The sequence below is a fragment of the Eublepharis macularius genome, chromosome 4, assembly GCF_028583425.1.
Source record: "Eublepharis macularius isolate TG4126 chromosome 4, MPM_Emac_v1.0, whole genome shotgun sequence".
NCBI classification, from domain to species: domain Eukaryota; kingdom Metazoa; phylum Chordata; class Lepidosauria; order Squamata; family Eublepharidae; genus Eublepharis; species Eublepharis macularius.
The window spans coordinates 151,722,007-151,749,160 of record NC_072793.1 but is presented as its reverse complement, the minus strand read 5'-3'; the positions used below and the strand labels follow the sequence as shown (position 1 = coordinate 151,749,160).

Sequence of the window (27,154 nt, the reverse complement as noted above, 5' to 3'; positions counted from 1 at the left end):
GGTTCTAATAAAAGGTATTACATAGTTTTTGTTTTTGGATTTTAATTTGGTTCAATGTGGTTACCTGCAACTTCAGTCACTGGTTTGTAGTTCTCAGGCTTTACCCTAGTGAACCTTAGAAAACAAACCCAACTGACTGCTCTCCTGAGGTTTAACAAAGATAGTTTCAGACCTAGCTCAAAAACATTGAGTAGTTTGTTCCTCATGAAACAGTGCTTTTGTTTAGCTTGTGCTCATTTCAGCTACATTTGTGCAAGAGAACAGATTGATTGTATTCTGTGGATGAGATCCGTCTCCTACTCTGCTGCCCTTAATGTCCTAAAATCTGCTGCCTGAGCAGACTGTCTCACCTCATCAAATAGTTGCCTCTGTGCACTATGTGTACAAGCTGGAGTCTCTAGCCAAGACAGGAGCAAGCATATCAAAAGAAAAAGGAGGCCCATAATGTGGGAATTAATGTGTGGGTGGGCATGTTTGCAACTGTACAGTTCTCATTTTGCTCATTCAAGTCAACGAAGCTGCTCTGTGGTCAATAATCCCTAAAAGCATGTTGTTTACTTCTGCCGGCTATTGCCCTCCTGCGGCAAACATTTATGAATGTTTTGGTGAACTGGAAGCTTTCCATAGAAAATTAGATCATATTTTCTCCAAGGCACCTCCTTAGCTTACTATTTCACACACACACAGGTCATACCCTGAACATCAGGCCGGTGGAAACTGGAAATATTGAAATGGTGTTCTGACTTACACAGTACCATGTCCACGTAGGGGACCAGGCAATGTAAATTGTAATGATTTAACTAAGACTTGCAACATGCCAACACTCACGAGGGAGGTAAGATATAAATATTTTAATAATAAAAATAAGTCGTGAATTTCCCATTGGGAATTCAATTCCCATGAGTATGGAATCAGATTCTGATTGAGGTTGTAGCATGCTGACAGAGATGCTTATGTCTTCCCTCAACCTGAAATAGCCCCAGGGGAGTATTATTTGCCTTGTTGGGAAAACCTTCATATACTGCATCAGAACATGCTGAGCCCCCAATTGAGCAAATAGCCCCCAGGGATGTTTCAGGCTAAAATAATTTCTCCTCATGTGCTGCAATCCTGGCCTCAACCAAGTCCTGTAAGACTGGGAACTGTGAGTCTCCAGCGGAGAGCGTGCAAAGGTCCCTGAGAAGAACCTGGGGAAAAACCTAATGTATAGCTAGGCCCTTACTTCTGATGTATATTTACTTGCCAGTTCAAATGGGACTTGCTCACAAGTTAACATACATATTAGATATGTGACACCATGTCTAGACTCTGTTGGTATTAAATTATGTATGATTAAACACACACAAATATTTGCAAGTGATGCTCAGAGGTACTGAATGAAGACAATCTTTCCCAAGCCTCAATTACTTTACTTACATTTGTTTGTTCTGAAGGTTTAGTGTGTAACTTTTTTCTTTTCGAAAATCTGATCCGAAATAATACAACTCCATTAAAACAAACAGAACGTGAAACTACAATAAAGACTCAAATATCCTCAGCTCATTTTACACAGTATGCACTGAGATAGAGCCATCGACCAAATCACAATTTGTGAAGAGCAGCACTGAAGCCGCAAATGCCGCATTTTAATCTATGATTAATAGATTTCGGTGATCAATAGCAGCGATTGATCGACGTTTCACACAACCTGTATGTTCTGCCCAGAAGCTCAAAAAAATAAAGTTATTGGCGTTTAAGACATTTGCTAATGCTCAACCACTGCAATTCGCCTTTGTTTTGTAAGACTGCTTCATGATGTATGTTTCCCTACAAGTAAATCCCGCTGAATTAAGTGGGACTTACTTTCAAGCAAGCACACTTCGGATCGGGACGCACGACACCCGATCCTTTTTGGCACCTTTGTTAGCTAGAAGCCGTTCCGGAAGCCTTACAAAGACGCACAACACTGCGACTCTCCGCAAGCCCACGGGGAGTCTGAAGATGCCTCCTCTCGTCCCTTCCCTACTAGGCTGGACTGAGTTGGGAGGATCTGGAGGCGGTGCCGGGGAGGAGTTAGGGACGCAGCCGGAATCGCGCTCGCTTGTCCCCGCCGCCGGCCTCTCCTCAGCCCTGGAGTAGACGGGAGCGCGCTTAAGAAAGGGAGAGCCTCTCAAGCCGCAGCGCTGAGTGAGTAGAAGGGGTTGGGGCTTAAAATGGCGGGAAGGGGGCCACAGCCAGGGCATCTCGGTCGGGTGGGTGCTGGTGGTGTAGTCAGGGCGCTTGGGTTTCTCCTCGAAGGCGGGAGGAGAGAGGCAGGACTGCTGTGTTCTTCTGAGGCAGAGGAGACATGGACAGGTTATCCAGGCAGGATGCCTGGGTTCTTTTTGAGGGAGCAGTAGAATGTGTGGCTGGGATGCCTGGTGTTCCCCTGTCAGAAGAGAAAGGGGTGGCGAGAGAGGGAAGAACGAGATAGGGGCTCAGGGTGCCTGGCTTCTTTCTTACGGTAGCTGTTGGGGGGGGGGGTATCTGATGATAATAGATTATGACCATTCTGTAAGCTTCAAGCATTATGTTATTCTCACAGTAAGGATGCTTAAGGAGAGCATTCTGTTTCAGTACATATTGATTTTTTTATTTTATTTGTGTTATTAATAGTCCACCTTTCTCACTAAGACTCAAGGTGGATTACACCATGTAAGTCCATATGATCAACATCTGGGGCATTCCATAAACAATGCAATAGGGCATGGAAATGTAAATTTACAGAAACTGGAAACAAGCAGAAAATCAGTAAAGAGCTGAAAAATAATGCTGAAACAGAGCATAAGCAATTAAACATGACCTGTTAAACAATGCTGAAACTACCTGGTAGGAGCATACTCACAGCAACATACAGTGCATAGTAGTATAGTCTACAGCCCCTGTCTCTTTATTATCAATGTATCTCTTTGAACCATTTTGTTACAGTACAAGATGTGATACAAAAACCTTCTTATAACATATCTTATTGAATCTCACCAGATGAGATACGACATTATTTTCATTCCCTTTATCAGCCATGTGTCTGCAAAGCTTTTTGCCTGTTTGGAGAACTCTCCTGATCACCCTGGTGGATGCAAATTTAACACTCCATCACTCCAACAGCACTTTGCCCTGGGAACAGTCTCTTTCTCCTTCATGCCAATTCAAGGCCCTTTTAATACTTCTCCTAATTAGCTAAGATTGGTCATTGCCCCATGGTGTGATCCTTGGTTTTAGGAACAGAAGGGCTCCTACACTTCTGTCATACCATAGAACTTGCGTAAAACATAATTCTTTAGGAGGAAATTCTTATAAAGATAATAAGGCCATGGTAAAACTCAAGAGGATGTTTTTACTAAGGCTGTAGTTTGTGGCATTGTTATTGTTATTGTTATTGTGTACATTTCTTGTTTTTCCTGCATTGTTTTCTGTAATCTGTTTTTTGCATTTCTTATGTCTTGTACTGTTTCTGTTGAGCTGTTTTCTAAGTTTGTAATGCAATCTTATTGCAGTGTTTATTGTCCACATTACTGAGATTGTACAGGGATAGAATGGGAAATTGAGAGCTGTTCCAGATGAATGAAGAGTAACAGAGCACAACATGATTTATTTCTTTTCGGAAGGAGAAAAAATAGCTTTTGTTCTTAGTCTCTTTCTTGCTGTGAGAATGGATGCTTGGGGATTAGAATGTGTTCCATGTCCGTAGTGGATGACCAAATAGCGGCTGTGGTCAGGAATATCTTTTTACCAACTTTAATTGGTTAATTTGCCGTGCCGTTCCCTAGACAAAAGAGATCTGGCCACAGTCACACAGACCTTTGCGACATCCACATTAGGCTGTTATGCTGTGCTTGGGGTGGCATTTGGAGAGTATTTGGAAACTGCAACTGGTCCAGAATACGGCTGCAATATTGCTGACATGGGTATGCCATCAGAAGCATGTTACTCTCATTCTGTTTCTTCTGTACTGGTTGCTAGTTAGTTCCAGTTCAAAGCGCTGGTTGGGCCCTTTAAAGCCCTATGATCCAGGATTACAGTAGCTCAAATAGCGCCCCCCCCAGACCTGTCCAGGTCCTGAGGTGGTGGTTGTTGGAGGGCCTATTCCCTGGGCCTTCACTGTTTGAATTATAGTAGATGGTCATTAGTAGTAGAGCTTTCTTGAGGTAAGTGTTTCATGTGGGTAGATATGTTAGTCTATAATAGCAGATCAAAATTTGAGTTCAATAGCACCTCAGAGATCAGAGAAATTTTCCATGGAATAAGCTTTCACGAGTCAAAACTCATTGTTGTCAGAGGATCTGACAAAGTGAGTTTTGACTCACGAAATAATATATCACGAAAAGTTTTGCTGATCTCTGCGGTGCTCCTGGACTCAAATTCTGTTCTTCATAGCAATGACTATGGAATACCCTTCAAAGGAAAATCACCCTGGTCCAGTCCTACTGCTGAGCCACTAATTGGTCAAGGTATTCCTTTCAAAGAGGATCTTGGGATCAAAATTAAACTAGCTGCTAACTGTGAACTGGTTTCTAAAAATGCCTTAGGATGTTGATAATGGGTTTCTTACTCTCTTTTTTATGTTATTGATTTAGTGTATTTTCATAAGTTTTTAATTTGTTATAAACCTCAGTGGAGAACTATTTCAGGGTGGAAGGACAGTATAAATATATTGTTGGGTTCAGACATAATGTGAAACGGTGTTGGTTTTTTTTGAACCACGGATAGTTGCATAATGAGGATTCATCTCACAGAGGATCATTTGGTTTGCTTCACTAATGCTGGTTTAGCTCACCCACCCACCCCCAACCCACAGATTGTGTCACAGACTGCAGTGTATTGAGGGCAGAGCTGAGCAGGAGACCAGGATGTCAGCATTCATATGTCACTCAAAACCATGGTTAAGACTAATTTGAATTAAACCAACTTCAAACCATGGCTTCTACTCCTGATTTTTTGCATCATAACTAACCATAGTTAGTTGAATGGCCCATATTCAGACAGTTACATTAGCAATAGTTATCTTAATTAAACCATGATTTTATGTGATGTCTGAACAAAGCCATTCTTAATAAATATTAAATAACTTCATTGTGCTCCTGAGCACACTTATCTGGAAGTAGCTTCCATTGAAATCAATGGGGCTTACTTTGGAGCAAATATGTATAGGATGAAGGGGTCAGACCTTTTAAAATCTGTTTTGTTCTTGAGAGATAGGTTATACCTAAGCTCTTTCCTAGGCATGCCAAGATTTATAGCATCTTCTGTGAAGAGGAGAAAGAAGAAATGTCTAGTAGCATATACAATTAATGATGAAATCTTGCAGATGTTTAGTCAAGTCCACAGGGTTCTGTGGGGGGGGCGGTGGGGGGGACTGCAAGAAAGTGCCTAAGTTCTTCTCTCTTCCAAATCTAGTTTCATTATGATCTATCCTGCTCTTCAGCCTTTCTTGGCTTGTAGCCTCCCAGTGTGTTGTGAACCTTTAGCTTGGATTCTGAGCAGAGTCTTTGCCTCCTGCTTCCCCCCTCACAATTGTGCAGTGGTCCGCCAGGAACAGTGAATGTAGGGAGTAAAGTGGAAGTCTGCAGCAGGAGGCAGGAATGGGCAAAAATTGGTGTCCCCCCCCTGTGGAATGGTGCCTTAGGAGCCAAGCGTGTTTCGTTTTTTCTTGGTAGTGGTGTTGAAGGATGAAGATGAACCTTATTTTGGGTTTAGGGATTGTGTGTTTTTATAGTGCTTGTTGCTTGGCCCTTTGCTAGTTCAGGCAAATTCTTGTAAATAAACTACTCAAGATCCAGTTCAGCCTGTAAGACGTTTCACATTCTGTTCTGTAATCTGTTGATTTCTCAATCATAAAAAGATCCAGTCTTTATAGCAGTGCTTTTCACACCATGAGTTGAAGCTTCAGGTGGTCATGGAGCCCCATCTAGTGAGTCCTGAGCTCCTATTGAACAAATGTGGGTGCGTGTGGTTTTTTTTTTTACTGCTAGCATTCATTCATAGGGAGCATGCACCGAAAGCGTCATGCGTCTTGCCTTTCTTTCACCTACAGACAGCAGTGGCAGGATGGCAAGGACAGGTCTTTCAGCAGCGGAGTGGATTCCTCAGTCACTCTGACCATTGGCTTCTGTGCTCATCTTGGTTTCCTGTCCAACTTCAGCATTGCAGTGGGGGCACCCATAGTTTCAAGGAACATCAAACAAATCTGTTTCCATCTCTTGAATCTGGATGATACTTATTTTTGTCTAAAAAAATTTATATCCTGTTTTTCTGCCTTCATAAGAGGTGGCTAAATGTGGGGAAGTCCCAGAACTAACAAAAATTGCAATTGGATCTCACAGACTTTGGAAACCTGAAAAGTGGCAAATCTCTTCAGAGATATAAACAAACTGTATTCTCATGATGTCAAGCAAGGCTTTGCACACACATACGTGTGTCCAATAATATCACTTCTTATTCTAGACTTGCTGTCTTTTGAGTCAGAGATCTAGAGGAGTTATCCATGTTAGTCTGTAGTTGCAAAATAGCTAAGAGTCCAGGAGCACCTTTAAGACTAACCAACTTTATTGTAGCATAAGCTTCCAAGAACCACAGCTCTCTGTCAGATGCGTGGAGTGGCTTTTGAGTGTATCTCATACATATTGTATGAGTTTGGTAGGTTCCTGTTGCATTAAGCTGTGGGTAGAAAAATTCATCCAATTTTTGCATTATCTGCCTCTTTGTAGCTTTGATCCACTGGAATGTTTCCATGGATAGAAGGATTTCTAGTGACAGAATTCAACTATCTTGCCTCCCTTCTTCCAGTGAAACTTAAAACACCCTCCATGCTGTTCCTTGAGGTCCCTCTAACCCAGAAGTAGTATTTAAAGGTGGGGTGTGTTTTGGGCTGCAGCAGGAGCGAGGAAATGAGAAATTCTTCTATCCATGAACACACACTCGTGGATTCAAGCCAATGTTTGCATGCAAGCTCTGAGTCCGAGATCATAGCTTTTTGGAGGTACTAAGTGCAGTCTTCAAAACACTACTTCCTATTCTTCCTTCAATTCATTGTGCTTGCAGGTTGGTCTAGAAATCTACATTGTGTTAATCAGGCTCCTAACAGTGAGAGGTGGCCAAAGCCTAGAAACCAGTGAATTCTGGAAACTTCAGCACACACTGAGTTTTTTGGGAAATCGGTAGAATTGTTTCTGTTTTTAAAGACCAAGCTTCAAGCCTTACATGAAATGAAATGAAAAATCATGTCTAAATTCTGAATAGCATCAGGAAAAAAGGCATCAAATTAAGTAAACAATATACACTTCCTACATTGTATCATTTATCTGGGCACAAGGTTTGGGTACTTATTGCAGAATTTGAAAATGCAAAGTACTGAGAAAGTACTTTAGAAATAGATCAGCTGATAACTTTTATTGGGCCAGTGACTGAAATGCTAGTAGCAGAAACTTTTAAGTTTAACAGAGTTATTTATTTAGTGCCATTTTATGTGTCCTTTCGCAAAGGAGCTCATGTATCATACATAATTCTCTCCCCTCCTCTCCTCCATTTTATCTTCACAATAATTCTATGAAGTCATTTGAGGCTGAGAGAGTGACTGGACCAAAGTCAATCAGCAAAATCCCATGGCAGAGTAGGGATTCGAATCTGGTTCTCCTTTCTAACCCCACTACACACCCTAGTTCAGATCTTTTCTTCAAGTATAAATGTGAAAAGTAGAAATTTTAAAAGAACAGTATTTAAAGATAATGTTACAAGCCAAGGCTTGGCGAGTTCTTTAAAACTAACAGTAACAATTATTGGTTTGGTTTTAGATATTAGATTATAATTCAAGAGGTTTTGTTGGAGGGGGAAAATAAGATACATTTTATAAAAGCTGATGTGTCACAAACAAAAATATTAGATTTCAGTTTGAGTTTGATAGTACTGTTGGGCTTCATAGGTAGATGGATAATTCAGAGCAAAGTTCTCATTATATTAATAGAGCTGGTGAAAGATTTGGAAAGCATACTACGAGTTAGTTGGGATTAAATTCACTGGTATTATCTGACAGGAGAGGCTGACATCAATTTTGTGTAGTTTTTAACTAGAATTTCTATAGTTCACAATGTATTTTTAAATATCAAAATGAGAGTGTGTACATAGGTTCTCCTAACACTAAGGGCATAGCTAATCTGAGTTGTGATAAATTTTAAGAATGTACTTTTGCTTTAAGAGCATTAGAAGTGCCTTTCTGAATCAGGCCTAGATCTGCCTAGTCCAGTATTCTTTGTAGAAATCCCAGGAATCTATGGGCACTAGTTTCAGGCAGGTGGCCAAATGCAATGTTTGAGTCCAGTGGCACTTTAGAGACCAGCAAGATTTTCAGGGTATAAGCTTTTGAGAGTCAAAGCTCCCTTCTTCAATACAGACACTAGGTTATCCGCCAGATAATTCAGCAAACATTGGCCAGTGGTCCACTGGAAACTGGCCAGTCATTCATCAGTGGACTGTGATTTACCTCCTGACCTAGAAGTTAGAGCAGATTGCCAATGTCATGTAGTGGTGAGTTATCTAGGATCAAGGAGGCTTTGGTTCAAATCCCCATTCAGCTGTGGAGCTCATTGTGCAACCTTTGGTCAATCACACTCTCTCAGACAACCAATTACAGTGTGTAGTTGTAAGAATAAAATGGAGTCAAGGAGAACATTGGGTTGTGTATGCATCACCACCTCATACTGCAGACCAAAATGCTGCCCCCTCAAAAACTGGGATGCAAGATCCCCCTGAAAGAGCATGAGGAGGGAGCTGGAAGGTTGCCAGAGGAGGGAGAAATAGTTGATAATCTCCCTCATCCCTTGTGTGCTCAGATCTTTTTGACACAATCTAACCCCATGTGTGACACCTTGAGCTCCTTTGAAGAAAGTTGTTGTAGAAAAGTATAGATGGCAGGCTTTTATACAGCAAAATCCAAGACTTTTTTTTGTTTCTTTGTATCTATTTTTTTGAACAAGTAAATGAAGCCTGAGATTTTACATTTACTGTTGCGTAATGCACTGTAGATTTGTCAGGTTAAGAAGAGGAGCCTTTGCTTAGAAATGACTGATATTGGCGAGATGCTAAATAAAAGAGGGAGCCACTTAAAAAGTTCCTTTTAAAGATATGACTGCTCTTTGTTAAGGAAGAATACCATCCTGCTGTAATAGTGCTTGGAATTTTCCCTGATTTTTTATGCTCTTCTTCTAACGCAAGCCCTCTAAAAATCTTTTTTTTCCTGGTGTATAGAAATGTGCCAAATTCTGTCCATGTTCAGAAGAGGAGAAATTTAGCACAAATGGAGCTGCAGTTCTCCTTGAAGCTAGGACATATGCTCCATCTGTTATATATATATATATATATAAAATATCTCAGCACTAGAGGTAGAGTACTTGGTATAATGGGATGTAATTGTCAGTTTGGGAACAGCTTGAAAAGCGGACAGCATGAAATTGTGTAATGAAAGTTACGGCCTTCTTTTAGTTAAATTTTTAAAAAATCATTTTATATCCCCATTTTTGTAAAATCTGTAAAGTCTTCAGAGTTCTAGAAAGCCGAGATACTTCTGAGGATATGAATAGAGAGACCTATAATTCTGGAAGGATGGTAGCTCAGTAGTAGATGATATGCTTTGTACATATAAGATTCCAAGTTCAATACTTAACATCCTTTGTCAACATTATCTTGGGCTGGGAAAGCCTTCCTTGACTCCTGAGACTGGGAGTCAGTGGCCTGACTCAGTGCAAGGCAACCCTCTCCTATCACCTTCGTTGCCCTGATTCATGTAGTAAGTCGCTTGTCCAGTTGTATTTTCAGGTTGGGATAATTCATTCTCCCAAAAGGTTATGTGGAAGTGTATGAACCATTAAATGACAATCTCATAAGCTGTCCCTTCAGAAATAAAACCATATGAATGTCACTTTGGGAGATCACTCTGGAAGTATTAAAGTCATTCACATAACAATTCAATCCAAGCTATTCAATCTGGCACAAAGTACTGGATTTCTAGGAGTCAACATCCGTCAAAGTACTTAGCATTGTGGCATTTTGAGAATATACTTGCAGTGTAGTCTTAAAGAGAGTTACAGTTTTCTAGGCCCATTTATTTCAGTTCACCTAGAAGGGTATATCCCTGCAGTGTTCAAGATACTTGCAGTGCAATTCTAAGAATAATTTCCTGGGATAAAGACCCATTCAACAGACTTCAGTAGGATTTTAAATATACTTGCTTAGGGTTGCGCTGTTAAGGTATAAGAATCTCATTTTAGGAGCTTGAATGACTTACGTCATCTTCATACACCCCCCCACCAATAATTATAGGTGTTAGATTCCTGATCCTTTATTTTAATATTTTTACAGGGCGGTGCCATCCAGAGTTACTGCAATAGGCTTAGACTGAAGTAACTGTGCATAGGATTACACTATTTTTTAATTAATATGGGCAACAAAAATGTTTTAAATTCCTAGCATCAGAATTGCATTTTTAAAAGCCAGCTTCAAATGAGTAGGTGTCTGTTATGTATAGGAATGTTGGCCCTGATCCAACTAAGTTAGTAGCGAGTCAGTCCCATTGAAACTAGTGGAACAAGATAGCTGTGTCTAACCGAAGTCCCATTGCTTTCAAACCATACGTAACTTTAGGTGGATTGGGGCCAGTGTTACTAGGTCCAACATCACATTTTGGGGCTCCTTGAATTTTACAGCACATACAGATATTTCCAGTTTTAAATCACCATTGGTCTAGCACATTTTAAACGCCCTGCTCGCCTCCAAAGAGCTCTGGGTGTAGCAATTTCCTTGTCGCGCGTACATGTGTGTGTGTGTGTGAGAAAGAGGTGTGTGTGTGTGTGTGTGTGTGTGTGTGTGTGTGAGAGAGAGAGAGAGAGAGAGAGAGAGAGAGAGAACTAGCAAGTTCGTGTCAGAACAATTCAAAACCAAGTCTCTCAAATCCTAGTCCAACCCAACTTGACCACCATGCTGGTACCTAGTTGATCTCATGATGGATTAACTGGGCAGGAATGTTTGTTTTTTTAATCTGAGGGTGAGTTTACTCTCTCTTCTTTTGTCCTTCGGTGTGGCACAAACTTGTCTAGCAGAGAGAGAGAGATGGAGAGAGAGATGCGTGGCAGGCTAAAAGCGAATAAGGCTTTTTATTGTTTCCTCAGTTCATATACTGCCTTTCTACAAGCCTATCCAAAGCAGTTTATAATAAGCTTAAAACAATTCCAGTTTAAAAGCAAGGCTAGCAATTTCTATTGTGTTTTTTAATTTGCAAGACTACTGCTATGGGTAGTAGAGCATCAGATATTTGTCCCATTCCCTGGCTGTCTAGAAATCAATGAGGATAATTTTCTGAAAATTATAAGGGATCTTTTAGATCTCTACAGTAGCTTTCAGCCAACAGTGTTTGAGAGGGGGAAAGTGAAAGTGTGGTAGACAGCTCAGAGAAGGGAAGAGAGAATGAATGCTGTCATATTCTCTCCTGTCTTAAGTCCTGGTGCGATATTTTGAGGTCTCGTGATCTTTCCAGATATGTATATGTACCTAGTTTGCTTTTATGTTTTGTGACAGATAAATTCTTGTCCTTTTTGTTCCATTTTCTCTATTTCTGACCTTCACCCTTAGAAACAGACTACTTGCTGAGATTATGGTGGATGGTCTACTCCTCTGGTTCTTTTCTGGAGGACCATATCTTCTAATATTGACTCACATTGTGTAATCCTCCTTGAGTCTCAGTGAGAAAGGCAGACAAGAAATAATGTAAAAATAAACATAAATTAAACATTCCACAGTACCTATGCACTTGGGTTGTCTTGAAGGGGCACAATTTTTGTTAGGGAGCTACATGTCTTGCAGTGGCAGAAGATTCTTCCAGGGTCCACACACCTCCCTCTTGCACAATTTCAAAGCTAATGCTGTGGAACCAAGTTGGCTGCTCACTTGTTTAAAAACTGGGCAGCGTCCTATTTCACATGGAGTGCAATAGTTGGATACTATGTATGATGGCCCCCCTTCCCCCTTTTTGCTTTAAACAACTTAAATGTCACTAGAGGCATTTTGAAATTCAAAAATAAAGTATTTTATTTAACATAGAGGGGAAAGGTCAAATGAATTCAGGGGTTGAACATTTTTTGTGGTAACTTAATATAGATAACTCTGAGGTAAAATCAGTACATGTCTAGACTTTAATTCTTAGGTTTCAGACTACTTATTAATTTAATTTTAATTTATTTAATTCAATTTGTATTCTGCCTTTCCCACAATCTGCGGGCTCAGGGGGCATCAAACTAATGAGGGTTTTTTAAGCTCTTCACATTTAACTTAAATCTTTATATTGAGAGGCATTTGTTTTAGCGTTTTCCCAATCACTCTAGTACACTTTCTTTATTCGCTTACTCTTTTGGTTTTAAGAAGGCTGGTACCCTCTTTCCCATACCCAGACCTCTTCTCTTGATACACCAGTACTTTGTCTTGAGTTTTTAACTGACCCTTAAGGCAGTTTCTAACCACGCCAGACCAGGGATCTCTTCACTCTACAGAACTGACTTCCAGTTTGACTGGGTAGGGCCATTAGAAGATCTATCCCTTTTCTTTAACCTGAATGGGAGTCTGCGCCTACTTCTCAAACTTCCTCGTCAACTTCCCCCCAGATCTCCTGTCTGTGTTAAACTGCTCTCAGTCAGGGCTGAATCTCCAAACTGTCAGTACTCGACTTCTCTCAGCTAGGGCTGAAATTGGACTCCCCTCTTTCCAGCATCCACTTTCGAAGTCTTTTTCTGTTCAGTTCCTGCTACCCAATCAGATTCCTTGGAGTAGCCTGTCACTCCAGGCTCTCAGTTTCTGTGAAGAATTAACCCATAACAGCCCTTCAGCTGTTTGTACAGCACTTCTAAGCTTTTTAAAAAGTGCAGTGTGTCACACTATGCATTACTGTGTTCCTGATGAGCAGTTCTTAACCAGATTTCTGCATGGTTAGCAATTTTGGAGACCTTTGCTAAATCAATGAGACATATATTGTTTGTGCCTTTCAGGGTGTTTATGTATGTAAAGGAGCGGGGTATGAAGAGGCCGGCTGGAGCTAATTGCTTTAATAAATTATTCATTCTGGGGCTGCACAGCAGCTTTATGATTGAATGCTGTATATTTTGCTGTGGAAGACACAGGAAGATGTAAAATCTTTCTCCCTACCCACCTTTTTGATCCCCTCCCAAGGGTGGTGATTTAGTCACCCTCCCAATCCTTGGGGTTTATTCACCAGAATGGTAGCTAGTCAGAGAAACCAAACTGATTCATGCAGACTGTTTATTTCTTTTCCTTTCCTTTCAAAAAGAAATGCAATGATCACAGTTGTGCAGCCAACACCAATAGTGTAAAAAAAATGCCAATAATGTATTTTATGTAATCCAATGATAATTTCCTTAGCTTTATTTATACATAAATACATATGGTTTTCCCGCAGTGAATTTTTAGATTTGTTTCTCACAGTTGGTTATCTTGACATAAGTCATGTCCTCAGAAACAGTAGCTTTAGATAAAGCTTAAACCTTTAAGCTGCTTTTTCTGTCCTTTAAGAAAGCCAACTATATTTATTATTTATTTACTTCATTTGTACCACACCATTCTCTGCAGTGGGGGATCCAAAGCAGCTTATATTTCCCCCCTGTTCTCCATTTTATCCTCACAACAATCTCGTGAGGTAAGTTAGGCTGCGAATGTATGACTGGCCCAGGGTCACCCACTGTGCTTCCAAAGCAAAGTGGTGATTTGAATCTGTGAGTCCTGGATCCTAGTCCAAAACACTAACCACCACACTGCATTGACTTTTGTGAGGCAACTGTTGAACAGCAAGCAGCCAGCCCTGGGTAAGTCATGCAAATCATGACTAGTGGTTGCTGGGGGGCATGGTCCCAATAAGTTCTTCCTCAAAAGGCTGAAAGAACTATGCACTCACCCCCTGCTTTTTACTGACAGAGACCAAGGCTTGAAGGCTGGCAATACTGTGTGGTTGTCTAGCAACGGCTGCTGAGGACAAAGCTACAGGCACTGCTTCTGTTATTGAGGGGGGTTAACTCTCCAGTTTGTGTGTGTGTGTTTTAGATTCCAGCTTTGCTTGCAAACCTGGGGTGTTTTTCAGGTTTGTTAAAAGGTCAATCTTGTCTGTTCATGCCTCCAGTCCGTAGATTTAAGTATCCACAGATATAGACATGTTGAAAATTAGATATATTTTTGAGAATTATGTTGTTGATGGGTATTTATTCTTCTTTAAAGAAAATGGTGTGTAACCCTATATTTGGACCTGTTCTTGTCAACATTAGGTGTATCCTCTTCACCTACTTGAAAGTGTGGCTGTCCCTCACAAAGGGGATGGCTGTTTCTACAACAGAAAATCCCTTCTCATTGCAGTGAATGAATACTGTGCAGGTCATGCAGGGTTTTTTTTTCTTTTCATGCCACACCTTTGTTGAATTTGAGCTTCCTTTTGGAGAGTCAGGGCATGTACCTGTCCACAAAATAAACTAGTACATTAAAGAATATGTTTCTAACCTAGCCTTCTCCCTCATATACTAGGTTTCTATGTGGAGGAAACATTTGGGTGGGGGGATGTGGAGAAACATTCAGTCATGTGAGGCCCTTGTCAGAAGTGATGCAGCCCAGACAGATTTGCCATCTCAGTGACAACTAGGCCTACGTGCGCACAGGCTCCTTTCAGGAAAAAAAAAGAAACTGGGGCATACAACATCAGTCAGAGGCATGCAACACCCGTCTGTACAACTGGTGGGGCAATGAGAGACTTCTGAGTCGTCCAGACCTGATGTAAAGATTAAGGTCCTGGCCATCTTCCTTTGACTGGTCAACAGTCATATCTTTTGCTTGCTGCTCTTAGATTTCAACCCAAACCCTCTTCTAGCCCTCACCCCAACAACTGACCTCTGGGTCTCTTTTATAGAGAACGCTCATAATTTAAATTGAGGTACAGATGCCTCAGGCTCCAGCCCTGCCTTGACATTTCTGTTGAAATCAGGGCATTTGACGGGTGATACAGCATTCCCTGTTTTTAGTACTCAGAAGAAGTTATGATATGAAAGCATTCCACTGCATGAGCAGAGCTACAACTGGGATACTGTTTTATAATCATGGTTTTTGCTTATCTTCTCCCCTCATTCCTCTGTGAAGGGATATCAAGCTGCCTTCTTCAAAGGTGTGGAAGTATTTTTTTTTGTTTACATCTAATGAAATGGCAGCAGCACTGCTATTTCTAGCAAAGTATTCAGTTTACATTGATTCATTTCTTTGTATTGTGGAGGGTTCATGCTTTGCATTGGAAATGTGGATCTCTGTTTGGATTGGTTTATAGTTACCTTTGGGAGATAACAGAGCATGTTGTGGCTGAGCTGCTGTTTTCCAAATGTCTTGCTGACTTATTGAGTAAACCCATTATATTACACCCTTGAACTGAAAGCCACATTCTTCCAAAATGTTGACGAAGATCCTGTTTTGCTGTCTATTGAAGCTGAAGAGCAAATTCTTTTTTTCCGTTTTGAGCCATCCATAGTAACTAATGACTGTAAAGACAAAACTTCTACATTTTCTTTTCTTTTACTGAATGACTGTAGAAAAGAATATATCAGAATAAGCATGTTAGTGTTCCGGTAGCACAGCCTTTAACATATCTGAATAGATTTGTTGGAGTGTTTATTACTAAAAAAAAGCAAAGAAACTAGGATCATTTTTGATACCAGATTTCTAGAAGATGTTGTTGTTCCTATTATCAGTCAGAGACATTCACTTTTAATTTTGGGGAGCAATAGCTAAAAAAATTATTTCTCCCCCAAATCCTCATTCAGCACTCTTTATCACTGCACCACATTGACTCTCAACAGCTTTATATCAGTTTAACTCTTGTGGTTAATTGTCTGAAAGAATCTTGGGAAATGTTTTTGATGAGGCTGCTGAGAATTCTGTGTTAAAGATCTTTAGCCCCCTTCATAGAACAGAGTTTCTGAAGTTCCGTGGAATAAGGGATTGCCATGTATGTAACCACAGTTCTGAATACTTCACGGTGCTTAAGTCTTCGGAAGAGGAGGCAGCAGTTTTCACTGATTTCCCCCCTCCCATTGTAAACTTCCACTTTTTCCCTTGAAGCTGTTCCAAGGGAAGTGATGCTGACTCACTAGGGACAAAATGGGAAAGGGGGGGGCACAGTGGACTTAAGAGGGAGGGGGAAATGGGAAAGTCCTGCTCTGGAAAGTCTATGGAGATGCCCCAATGTCTGTTACGCCAGTTTAAATATATGGTGTAAATATCTCCTCATTTGGAATGAAGCTGTGTGTGAAATGGGGATGTGAAAAAATGAAATTGGTTTTAAATAACCTTTTTGTGAGTGAGACTGCTGTTAAAAGCTAGCAGTAAATTTTGTTCCACATCCAAAAATCAGTTTATATATGTACGAGACTGAGTAAATCCCATTTTATTTGTGTAGTTCTGCTCCTTGCAGTCCAGTAAATTCCTACTTCAGAAGAGGGTTACACCCAATCAATATAAAATAAAAACAATTGTTTACTGAGGGAGAAACCAAAACAGTGTCCAAGGCCATCCATCAAATAGCTCTGGGATTTATATACACATTCCTTGTCCAAATCAGGGTGAATTGATTGATTTAAATCAGAATTCTCCATGTATTATTTATTTAAAACATTTCTATACTACCTTTATATGCAATTCAGTGTCCCCCAAGGTGGCGAACATTCAAACATTAAAAAACATTTAAAATACAAATATACATTTAAGATATTTAAAACAATTAAATAAAACATTAAAATACATAAAACACGCATAAACAGGGCAGAGGGCTAGTAACAGTAAGGCAAAGGCAAGCAAAAAAGTATGCACTTGGAAGACAATGATAGAGATGGATGAATCTCCCTGGTGGAAGGAGTTCTGAAGTTTCTCTACCATGAATGACAAGGCCCTGTCTTGGGTTGCCAGCCACTCATCTAGCCTCAGATTGTGGGGGTACCTGAAGCAGGGTCTCTGAAGATGGCCAGAGAGACATTGGGTAGGTTCATATGGCAGTAGGCAGTCCAGATACGCCGTCCCTAAGTAGTCTTAAGGGTTTTTAAAAAATAAAAAGTATTTTATTCAACTTTTTCAATTTTCCCAAATTACAATTATAACAATAACAAACAGAGAACAGTAAGAAAGTTCACTTAACACCATAAGAAAAATGTTTTAACTGTCAGTACCAGCAGCTTGCATTGGGCCTGGAAGCAAATTTATCTACCAGTATAGCTGGAACAAGACTGGATTGATATGGTCCCTGCAACTCACTCTAGTCAGCATTCTGCAACTGCAGTGCAGTATCTAATCTAGGTGTTACCAGGGCATGCACTACAGTGGCTAAATCTTTCCCACCCAGGAACAGCCACAACTGGCCTATCAGCTGAAACTGGTAAAAGGTGCCTCAGGCCACCGCTGCCACCTGTTTATTCAGCAGGAGGTCTGGGTTCGAGCAGCAACCACAAGTTACAAACCTGCTCTTTTAGGGAATGTGCAACTCCATCCACAACAGGAGAGATCCTGGTTCCTGGGTCAAACCTCCCCACCTTTAGCACTTCCATTTTGTTGGGACTTAAATATTTCCTAAATAAAAACACATACTAATTGGTTAACAATAAAGATAGGAATTTAAAATTAAATGAATCCTTTATTTATCCTCAGAGCATACATTACTAGTTTTTAAGTGTGCAAAACAAGAATATTCTAGTAGCCGATACAGAATATTTTGTTTGTTTTTAGTTAACGGGCAGCCCAATCCTAAGCCCTGAGTCAGCGCCCCTGCCCACGCATCGACGTAAAAGCGGCACTGCTTTGCTACTCCCTATGGACTTTTGCAGGAGAGCCATGCTGGTGCGAGAGCTCAGCTCAGCAAGAGCACCCGCCTGCCGTTCCCCTGACAACCCCGCCCACCCCAGCCAATGGCCGCACCGCTCCCCTGACAGGTGGGTGAGGGGCAGGTAGCAGCACAGCCAATTGGGAGGCCGTGGTGTCCGCAGCCCTCCAACACCCCCTCCACCAGGGAGCAGTCATCCCTGCTAGGGAGGAACAGAGGTAACGCTGAAAGTGTGGACAGGGCACCCACCCTCTCACCCATCCAACTCCCATTTCTAATGAGGGCCAGGCCAGTGGCTACAGCTCCACATATCTGCAAATCCTGCCACTGCCATGAGAAACAGGTTCCCCCTCCCTGAAAAGTGGGACCAGAAAGGCAGCAGGACCTGGTGAGAGTCACACTTGCAGCCTGCAGCATTTGGGATCAACCTCCAGGTTCTGGAGAGGCAGGTGCGGGGGGGGGGGGGCGGTGTCCTTCAGTGAGTGACAGGAATGCCCATTGGAAACCACACGAAAGGACAGAAGGCCCACTGGAGGTGATCTGAGTGAAAAGCGCCCACAGACTTGCGCTGCCGCCATTTGAACACATCACTACATCACAAAGATGCGAGAACATGGGTTGGACCACAAGAGCCATGCTCCGGTCCTGGGGTGACACTCTTCCCCCCAGAGTGGACTGATGGCCTGCGGGAGCAGAGAAACTGTTCCGGGGGCTGTCGTCCACCCCCTCCCCACGCCAGATTTCCCAAGTCCATCCCTGCCTTCACAAACAGCGAAAAGGAGGGTGGTCCATCCTCCTGCAGGAGAAGCCCAGAGATCCCAAGATGTCACTCCACATTCCCCCACTTCCCAGTAGCAACCTCCCGCTTCTCTCACATGCAGCAGTTATCTGCCTGGCTTATCAGATGCCAGCCGCTCTATCTGTCAGAGAATGAAAGTCGTCGGTGGTGCCCTCCCCACCCCGCCAGACATTCATGGGCTGCACTTCAGTTCCCACCCCACTGCCTGAAGGTATATTGAGGGGGGGAAGGGGGCAGGGAAGCTGGACGGGGCCCCAAAGCAGCACTTGACACCTGCTCCTTTTTGCAGCATAGCCTATCCCATCCAGCCCATCCCTGAACCAGGAAACATTTGCAAGGGTGTGTGAAAAGACATCCCGACAGGGCTTTGGGGTGGGGGACTGTCATTTTCAGGAAGCAACCAAACAGACAGGCAGTTTGTTGTTTTTCAACACATTTTATTAAACTGGAAAAGGTGAAGAGGTTCTCTGGATGTGATTCTTGCAAATGTCCCTGGGCTGGAAAGGGAGCAAAGGCAGTTTGCACAGCAGTCAGAGCTGCAAAATCCATCCCTTGTCCTGCCCTTGCAGGGGCGAGGGTGAGATGCAAGCTGCCATGGGAAACTGCTCCCTGGGCTGGACCTGAATGGCACTCGCAGAGGATCACTGGGGGCTGGAACAGCCATGTTCTTTGGTCTCCCAGACGAGTTGCAACCTGCCTGCAAGGGAAAGAGGCATGTGTGGCAAGAGACCTAGCCCTGTCCGAGCCCCAGCCCCATCTGCCACATTCTGGGAGGGGGTCCATGGGTGAGAGCAGCTGTGGCAGCTCCATCCCACAGCAAGATGATGCAGGACCCTCTGGTGAGAAAGCACTGTGCATCAGAATGGTCTTATCCTGTGAGGGAGAAAGTCAAGGGGCTGAGCACCCCCTATCAGCAGTTTTGAACACCCTGTCAACCCAACCTGCAGCCGCACTTCCTTCTCTGCTGGGAGGGGCCTCAGCTGAAGGAGTCTTAACAGAGCCCCCAAATGATGCCCCCCTCAAATGGCTACATCAAGAGCAGTTTTCAGGCAGCTGCCGCCGCTGAGCCTCCCACCGGGGAGCCTCACCTACAGAGGCTGGTGTTTGGGACGGTTCAGGTGAGGAGGGCAGCTGGCACAAATCAACAAGCCAGGGTAGTTGCTGCCCTGCCTCCTCCTTACCTGTCAGAGCTCCCTCGCACCTTCTGGAGCTGGGACTCTAGAGTCAGATAATCTGCAAGGGGACTTGGATGGTTCTTGTTAGTCAGACATTCTGGACTTTGCTCTTCTTCCCTTGAGCGAGTGCAAAGTGCTCCCAATTTTCCACTAAGTCCCCCCAGTGCACTCATGACTCGCCACCGTGTGTACCCACTCCCTTACCTTGCGTACAAAGTCTCCACAGCAGGAGGCTGCTGGGCAGAGCCTCTGGACGCTGGGCAGAGCCTCTGGACCTGAGTTCATGAGCGCAGCTGGAGGTTATGTAGGGTGTGTGGGCAGCAGATTGGGCATGAGGAGGGGGGCTCGCCCACCCCAGAAGTGCATGTGGTTTGGTCCCTGTGGTAGTTGCCATCCTATGCCTTCTTTGGGGCGCATGGGTGGGCCGGATGCTGGGAGGATGGTCCAAGTTTTCCCGTTCAATGGGTGCCTATGGGCTATGCCTCCTTTTTTGTGGCATAACTTTCTGCCACTGTAGGGGGCATTCCTGGGCCTGAAGCAGCTTTGGAAGCCGACTAATTCTTGGCCTGCCCCCCACCCCACCCCCTCTTGTACTGCACTTATGCCTTCGACTGGCCGCCAAACTTGCCTGCCGATGGCAACCCATCTGAGGTAGTGTGCCTCAGGTGGCTTCCAGTGAAAGGGGGGTTACGCTCACATAAGGGTCATTTATGCCTGCGCAAGCCTTATTTTTCTCCCTATGTATTTTCTACACCTCCCCTTAGGATTGCATAGTTAATGCCTGTGACCCAAACAGGGCCTTCCTTACAACCTGCACCCATTTATAGTAAAGGACTGGTTAGAATCAGCCCTAGAACATGCTTCTTCTTTTCAGGGTCCTTATTGCTATATTCTGTCCCTTTTCCCTTCATCATAGAACAGCCATGCCCCTACTCCACAAAAAAAATAATTAAAAAATACTCTGCTTTCTCTTCAGATCATATAAATTTTTCACCTTTAGAAATTTTTTAAAAATCAGAAGCAAAGACTGGTGGTTACAGAGCAGACTGGTGTTCTCTGTGAGGTGAGAGGTAAATGTCCATCTTCTGAGGTAGGTAGAGTCAGAAATAAAATTGCAGAGATTAGCTAATGGTTATTAGGCATAAAATAAGTATGATCCCCAATATCCACCCAGTCTGACCCCCAGTATCAAGCCATCATATAATTATTGTGCTGTCAGTCTGACAGATATGTTTTCCACAGTTTTCTTTCCAAAGAAAAGCAGCCTTTTATGAGCAGATCATAAATTCAATTTTAATACTTACATGTTAGATCTTATGACTCTTCCACCAAGATGTTCTCAGATGGAGGATGGCTTAGTTAAAGGAAGTTGCAGGACCCAACTTAGCAGAAATGAATTGTAGAACCAACCCAATATGTTTTCATGAAGGACAGATTTCATTTTAAAATAGGTTATTTTCAAAATGAGACTATGTGAGAAATTTATTTTTTAGATTTAATTTTTTTAATTCAATATTTTTTCACCATGATCCAGGTTGAGTGCTGTCTTCTGCACTGTTATGTCTCCTATGAAGTATCTGAAATTTGTTGATTAGTGTTTATAGTGATGGTGTCTCTCTAGTCAATGACACCCGCAGAGAAATTCTCATACAGTAATTCTGTGTCACATTGAGGTAGGTTGTGCTGAAAAAGTGTGACTTGCCCAAGATCACTCTGTGGACATCATGGCTGAAAGGCCTTCAATCCAAGACCTCCTCAGTCTAACAATGACTAGCTGTTGGCTTATTTTTCGTTTCCTCATTTTAGCATGCATCCGTTTAAAAAACTCTGTCCTCCTGGGAGATGAAGTTATTTAAATAGTCTGGGTTTTGTTTATGTACAACTGGGTTTTGTGCCATTAATTCAGGAGAATATCTATATCATTGATTCATTGTTTGGAAGCTGGGATCTTCCAAACTGCCTTCTTTAGCGCACTTAAAATTCTGCAATGTCTTTTGAGTACAGATCATCTTCAGAGATCCAACTGTTTGATATTTAACAAAGGCAACGGGCACGTATAGTGATTACCAAGGCTTTTTTTCTGGGAAAAGAGGTGGTGGAACTCAGTGGGTGGCCCTCAGAGAAAATGGTCACATGGCTGGTGGTCCCGCCCCCTGATCTCCAGATAGAGGGGAGTTTAGATTGCCCTCCGCGCTGCTCAGTGGCGCAGAGGGCAATCTAAACTCCCCTCTGTCTGGAGATCAGGGGGCGGGACCGCCAGCCATGTGACCATTTTCGAGAGGTTCTGGAACTCTGTTCCCCCGCATTCCAGCTGAAAAAAAGCCCTGGTGATTACCATTTTGCCTGCAAGGCACAGCTCTTCCGTGTAGCAGCAAAGGATGCAGGAAGGTCAAGGGAAGGAAGATATTCTTTGGTCAGTGATTGTACTTATGTTGCTTTGTAGCTGAATTCAAGACTCAGACATCTGGCAGAAAGCCTGCCTTTTGATGGATAGAAACATTGCTCTCCTTGTTGTTTTTTCTTCTTATAAGTGCTTAATCTACTATACTTTCCCCCCCCCCTCCTATCACAGGGAGGAATAAGTGGTGAATTTACAGCCTTTCAAACGACTTCAAGTAAATTCAGGCTTGCGTTGATCGCGCATCGGAACAGATGGATAATGGAGACTGGGGATATATAGTAAGTATTCAGTCTTTGCATCCTGGGAGCCTGGAGAATTTTCCCCAGGGTTTTGATTGTGTGTGAGTATAAATCTACTTTTTGCATTCCCCCCTACCCTCAGATAGCTGGCCTAATGTTGAATGTCATTATCTAGAGATGTAGACAAAAAATTCAGGACACAGGGGAATCTGGGGCCCCAGTGATCCTGACTGTACAGGCTCTGGGCTCACAAAAGCTTATGCTACAGTAAATTTAACCAATCATTAATGTTCTACAAGGCCCTCTGTTAGTTTTACCTTTATTCCTGTCTACTTTGGTGTAGGTCAAGGAAGATCTGTCACATTGTGTAGCTATTTCCAAGTTTTAAAAAGATTTCTCATCTATCTCCTCGAATTGTTGTTGTTGTTGTGTGTGTGTTAAAAAAAATATTTTGGATATGCTTCCCCAAGAAATCCACAAGCCAAAGAATCATGGAAACTCTACTTCGAAAGACTTGCACAGAAGGTCTTCCAAGTGAATTGTACCATGTATAGGTGTGTATACACACACATAGATACTTTACACCAGAGATAAATCAAGAATTAGTCCAGTGTTTTACCTTCATTCATTTTTTCCTCAAAGCAGAAGATTGGGGACATTTGCATGCGATCATGGCTGGGGAGAAGGTAGTCTCACATTAACGGTTTTGCTTCCAACTTGCAGCATGTTGCCTCAGCTCTGAGTTAAAACTGTATATAAGCAGAATTACACTCTGCAAGTTTTGGAAGGAAATTGCTGTTCCGGAGTGAGCTAAACCCAGAGCTGGGGCAGTTTGTTCTGAGTCAGAGGCTATGGGTTATCACCTGGTCGTCTGCAATAAATTCCAACTTGCACTGATGAAGCTCCCAATTAGAAGGGAGCTTCTAATATTTCCCAGCTGTGTTAGAGATTGAGGCCTGATTTAAAACATGCCAGGCCTAAAGAGCTTTGCTCACATCCAGAGTCTCTTTCCCATAGGGCTGCTTTATCAGCAAAGTAGCTACAAGTGCAACATTAGCACGCCAGAACAACACTCACTCGGGCTACAGATCTTGGTCTGCTAATATTGCACACAGCAACACTGGCCCATTTTTAAATGAGAGACTGAATGCATGCGAATCCCACAAGTAAGTTCTTTTGTTCCACCAGTATCACAATTAAATCAGGCCAAAGACAAGATGTTTATAAATTGGTTTAAATACTACTTTGCTTCATGCCTTTGTTATCTCCAGTTTTGGAGAAAGGTGGGCTAAAAAGGTTCTGCATAGTTTTTTTTATGATGTCCCATTTTTCATAGAGCCTCCAAAAGCAGTTCATGTCCATAACAGCCGGACTGTCCCTGCTCTTATTACTTACAAACTGAAAAAGATAAGACTCACAAAGAAAGGGGAGTGGAGGGGAAAGATAGGAGAGATTGGTTTAACATGCCAGGACAAAGATAGAATTTATTTCCTGTTGAGACTGAATCAATCCTCCCTTACTAGTGGTCTTGTTGTACTGTGAGCTGTGAGATTTTTTTCATTGTTTTCATGTTTATTGGCAGTCCTCAATGGCATTTTTAAACTTTGTTTGATTCATTTTATGATCGTTATTTTATTTATATTATAAGCCGCCTTAAGTTCTTGCAAGGCAGAAAGGTGGCTAATAAACTGTTCTAAATAAATTAATAAGTATCCCATGTGTTCTTGAAAATAACACCTGGTTAAGTCATGTGGGAAAAATTGAAGTGGAAATTCGTTTTTAAAGAAATTCTGTCGGTTATCATGGCAGTTAAGATTGATAGCCTGTTGTGATATCAATTTGAAAGCGCTTTGAAACTTTCTCTTTGTTGTTTTTCTCTCTCTCCTTCTCCTCAAGATGACTGAGCCAATCACTCTAAATGTGGGTGGACACCTGTATACGACATCACTCACCACTCTCACCAGGTATCCTGATTCAATGCTGGGGGCTATGTTCAGGGGTGATTTCCCCACAGCCAGAGACTCTCAGGGCAATTACTTCATTGACCGGGATGGACCACTTTTCCGGTATGTTCTTAACTTTTTACGGACATCAGAGCTGACTCTGCCTCTGGACTTCAAAGAATTTGACCTGCTTCGAAAAGAAGCAGATTTTTATCAGATTGAACCCTTAATCCAGTGTCTTAATGACCCCAAACCTTTGTATCCTGTGGATACGTTTGAGGAGGTGGTGGAGCTGTCCAGTACACGCAAGCTCTCAAAATACTCCAACCCAGTAGCAGTGATCATAACACAACTGACCATCACAACCAAAGTCCATGCATTGCTGGAAGGCATTTCCAACTACTTTACTAAGTGGAATAAGCACATGATGGACACTAGAGACTGTCAGGTTTCTTTTACTTTTGGGCCATGTGATTATCACCAAGAAGTCTCTCTCAGAGTTCATCTGATGGAGTACATCACAAAGCAGGGCTTCACTATCCGAAATACAAGGGTCCACCACATGAGTGAACGAGCCAATGAAAATACAGTTGAACATAACTGGACTTTCTGCAGACTGGCACGGAAGACGGATGACTGATTTCCCTACCCACCCAACCCTTTTTTTTTTCATTCTCCAAAAACTTAGAAACGTCTTAGAATTCTGGGTTCAGTTCAGGTGTTCCTTTCTGCTTCATGAGAAATCTTAGGTTGAAGGACTTCTCCTTCTACTGGAAGTTGAAAGAAACCATTGCATTGGATCCTCTGCTGAGTTTGTGGATCTTTCTGGATTTCCTCTCCCACAGCAGTCTTTTCCAACCCTGGAAAGTTTATTCAGGCTGCAGGGCTCGTGGAGGGCTATTGAGGGAGGGCTGCAGGGCTATTGTGCCATGTGGGTTGAGAGCTATTGTCAGGAGAAGGAATGGTGCAATCATTCCCTGCTTCCTTCAGCTCCGCTCTTTCAAAGAGGACGTAGGGTATTTGTCCCTTTCCTCCTCCTGACACATGAGGGCCGTTTCCAGACGGCTTACCTTCTGCCACTCCATGCTGCAACGTCGCGGCTCGTCCTGGGGCGAACACGAAATATTGCGCAAGTTTTGCACGACGTTGCGCAAAACTCGCGTGAGAAAACGCGCTATTTCGCATTTTCTCCAGCACGAGCCGCGGCATTGCGGCATGGAGCGGCAGAAGGTAAGCCGTCTGGAAACAGCCGAGGCTATAGCACCATGTAGATCCTGCAACCTCGGAATAAACTTTCCCATTACTGCAGGTGTGAGGAGAAAGCCTGGAACATCAGCAAACATCAACATCTTCTGCTGAGGTATTATGGGGTCCAACCCAGTGTGCTGGTGACTGTGGTCTGGCTTTCTGTTAAGCACCACTGAAGGCTCCCTTTTTTGTTATGAATATTTATTATTGATTCTTCCAGACTAGAGAATTGACCGCTCTGGCCTTTCTTGTCTTTTGTCAACGTATGCATGCGCCTGCTCAAGCTGTCAAGACACTTTGATACAAAGGACAAAACATCACAGAATAATTACAGTAGGATGCCATTTATGTTGTGTTGTCTGCACAATACAGTGTAAAGTGCTAAAAAAAATCAGCTCCTGTTTTAAGCTGTGTTTAACTCATCTCATGCTATTAAAAACCACTGGGAACAAACCAGAGGGGCCCCAACCCTCTGGGGAAATCACCTGTGCCATCGGTGTTGAAATGAACGGGGATGGTGAAGGGAGGCACTTGCAAATACAATTTTCCTACTGGAACGTCCCCAGAATGTTAAAAGTCCAGTGAAGAGGAAGAAGCTACCATCATGTAATCTAGTTTTCCTAAACAAATAAGCAGTATTATAATTTAGTGAGCAACAAATCTCTACCTGTTTTTTCCCAAGTGCAGCATTTTACATTTGTCAACTGTTTTTTCTATGCATTATAAAATCAAGCAACCAAATATAATCTGCAGCTACAAAAAATAATAATTAGAAGTATTTATATTGGATTCTGAATGCAAAAAAAAATCCCTCCGGTAGAACTCTTATTTTTTAATGCCTGGTGCAATATTATTCCCAAGTGTAATGCTTGCCACCAAGAAGCTAATAAAAACATGAAATATGGAAATAAGATTTGTATTTTTGCAAGTCTCTGCGTGTGTGTGTGTGTGTGTTTTGATCGTTTTATTATCTTAGGAACAGTAGGAGTGAGGGAAGTAAACAGATGGAAAAATGCAGATTTTCTGAGCAGGAAAAAAATTAAACAATTGAGAAATATTTAACTTGTAAGGGCTGGATTTTGTAAGCAGTCTTTGTAATGAGAAGGTCACAATAAAATTCAACTGGTTTAGGGGACAACATGAATAGGATCGTGGAAATGTCATGAAGATGCCTTTTACTGAGTCAGGCGATTGGTTTGATAAGATCAGTTAATGGCTGCTTCCGCATATGTTGGATAATGCACTTTCAATCATTTGGAATTGGGTTTTCGTGTGTGAAACAGAAAATCCACTTCGAAAGGATTTCTAAAGTGCATTATTCAACGTGTGTGGAAACAGCTGTCTTCTACTCTGCTTGGCAGCAGCTGCCCAGGGACTCAGGTGGAGTCTTTCACATTGCCTGCCATATCAGTCTTTTAACTGGAGATGCTGGGGATTGAGCCTGGGAGTTTCT

The 27,154-nt window shown here is 42.4% G+C and overlaps 1 protein-coding gene across 1 annotated transcript; it reads left to right on the top strand.

The window, feature by feature from the left end:
• The first annotated feature begins 2,097 nt into the window (after window positions 1–2,097).
• Window positions 2,098–26,150, top strand: KCTD6 (potassium channel tetramerization domain containing 6). Its single transcript, XM_054975295.1, has 3 exons — window positions 2,098–2,166; window positions 22,443–22,549; window positions 24,407–26,150. The coding sequence occupies exons 2-3, from the start codon at window positions 22,523–22,525 to the stop codon at window positions 25,091–25,093; spliced, it is 714 nt and encodes a 237-aa protein (XP_054831270.1). The 5' UTR covers window positions 2,098–2,166; window positions 22,443–22,522; the 3' UTR covers window positions 25,094–26,150.
• Window positions 26,151–27,154: the final 1,004 nt, after the last annotated feature.

Bases quoted from the DNA above. Each gene is read 5' to 3' on its own strand.
- KCTD6 (XM_054975295.1), top strand. From the start codon at position 22,523: ATGGATAATGGAGACTGGGGATATATA. The intron at 22,550-24,406 runs GTAAGTATTCAG...CTTCTCCTCAAG, and splicing joins ATGGAGACTGGGGATATATA to ATGACTGAGCCAATCACTCT.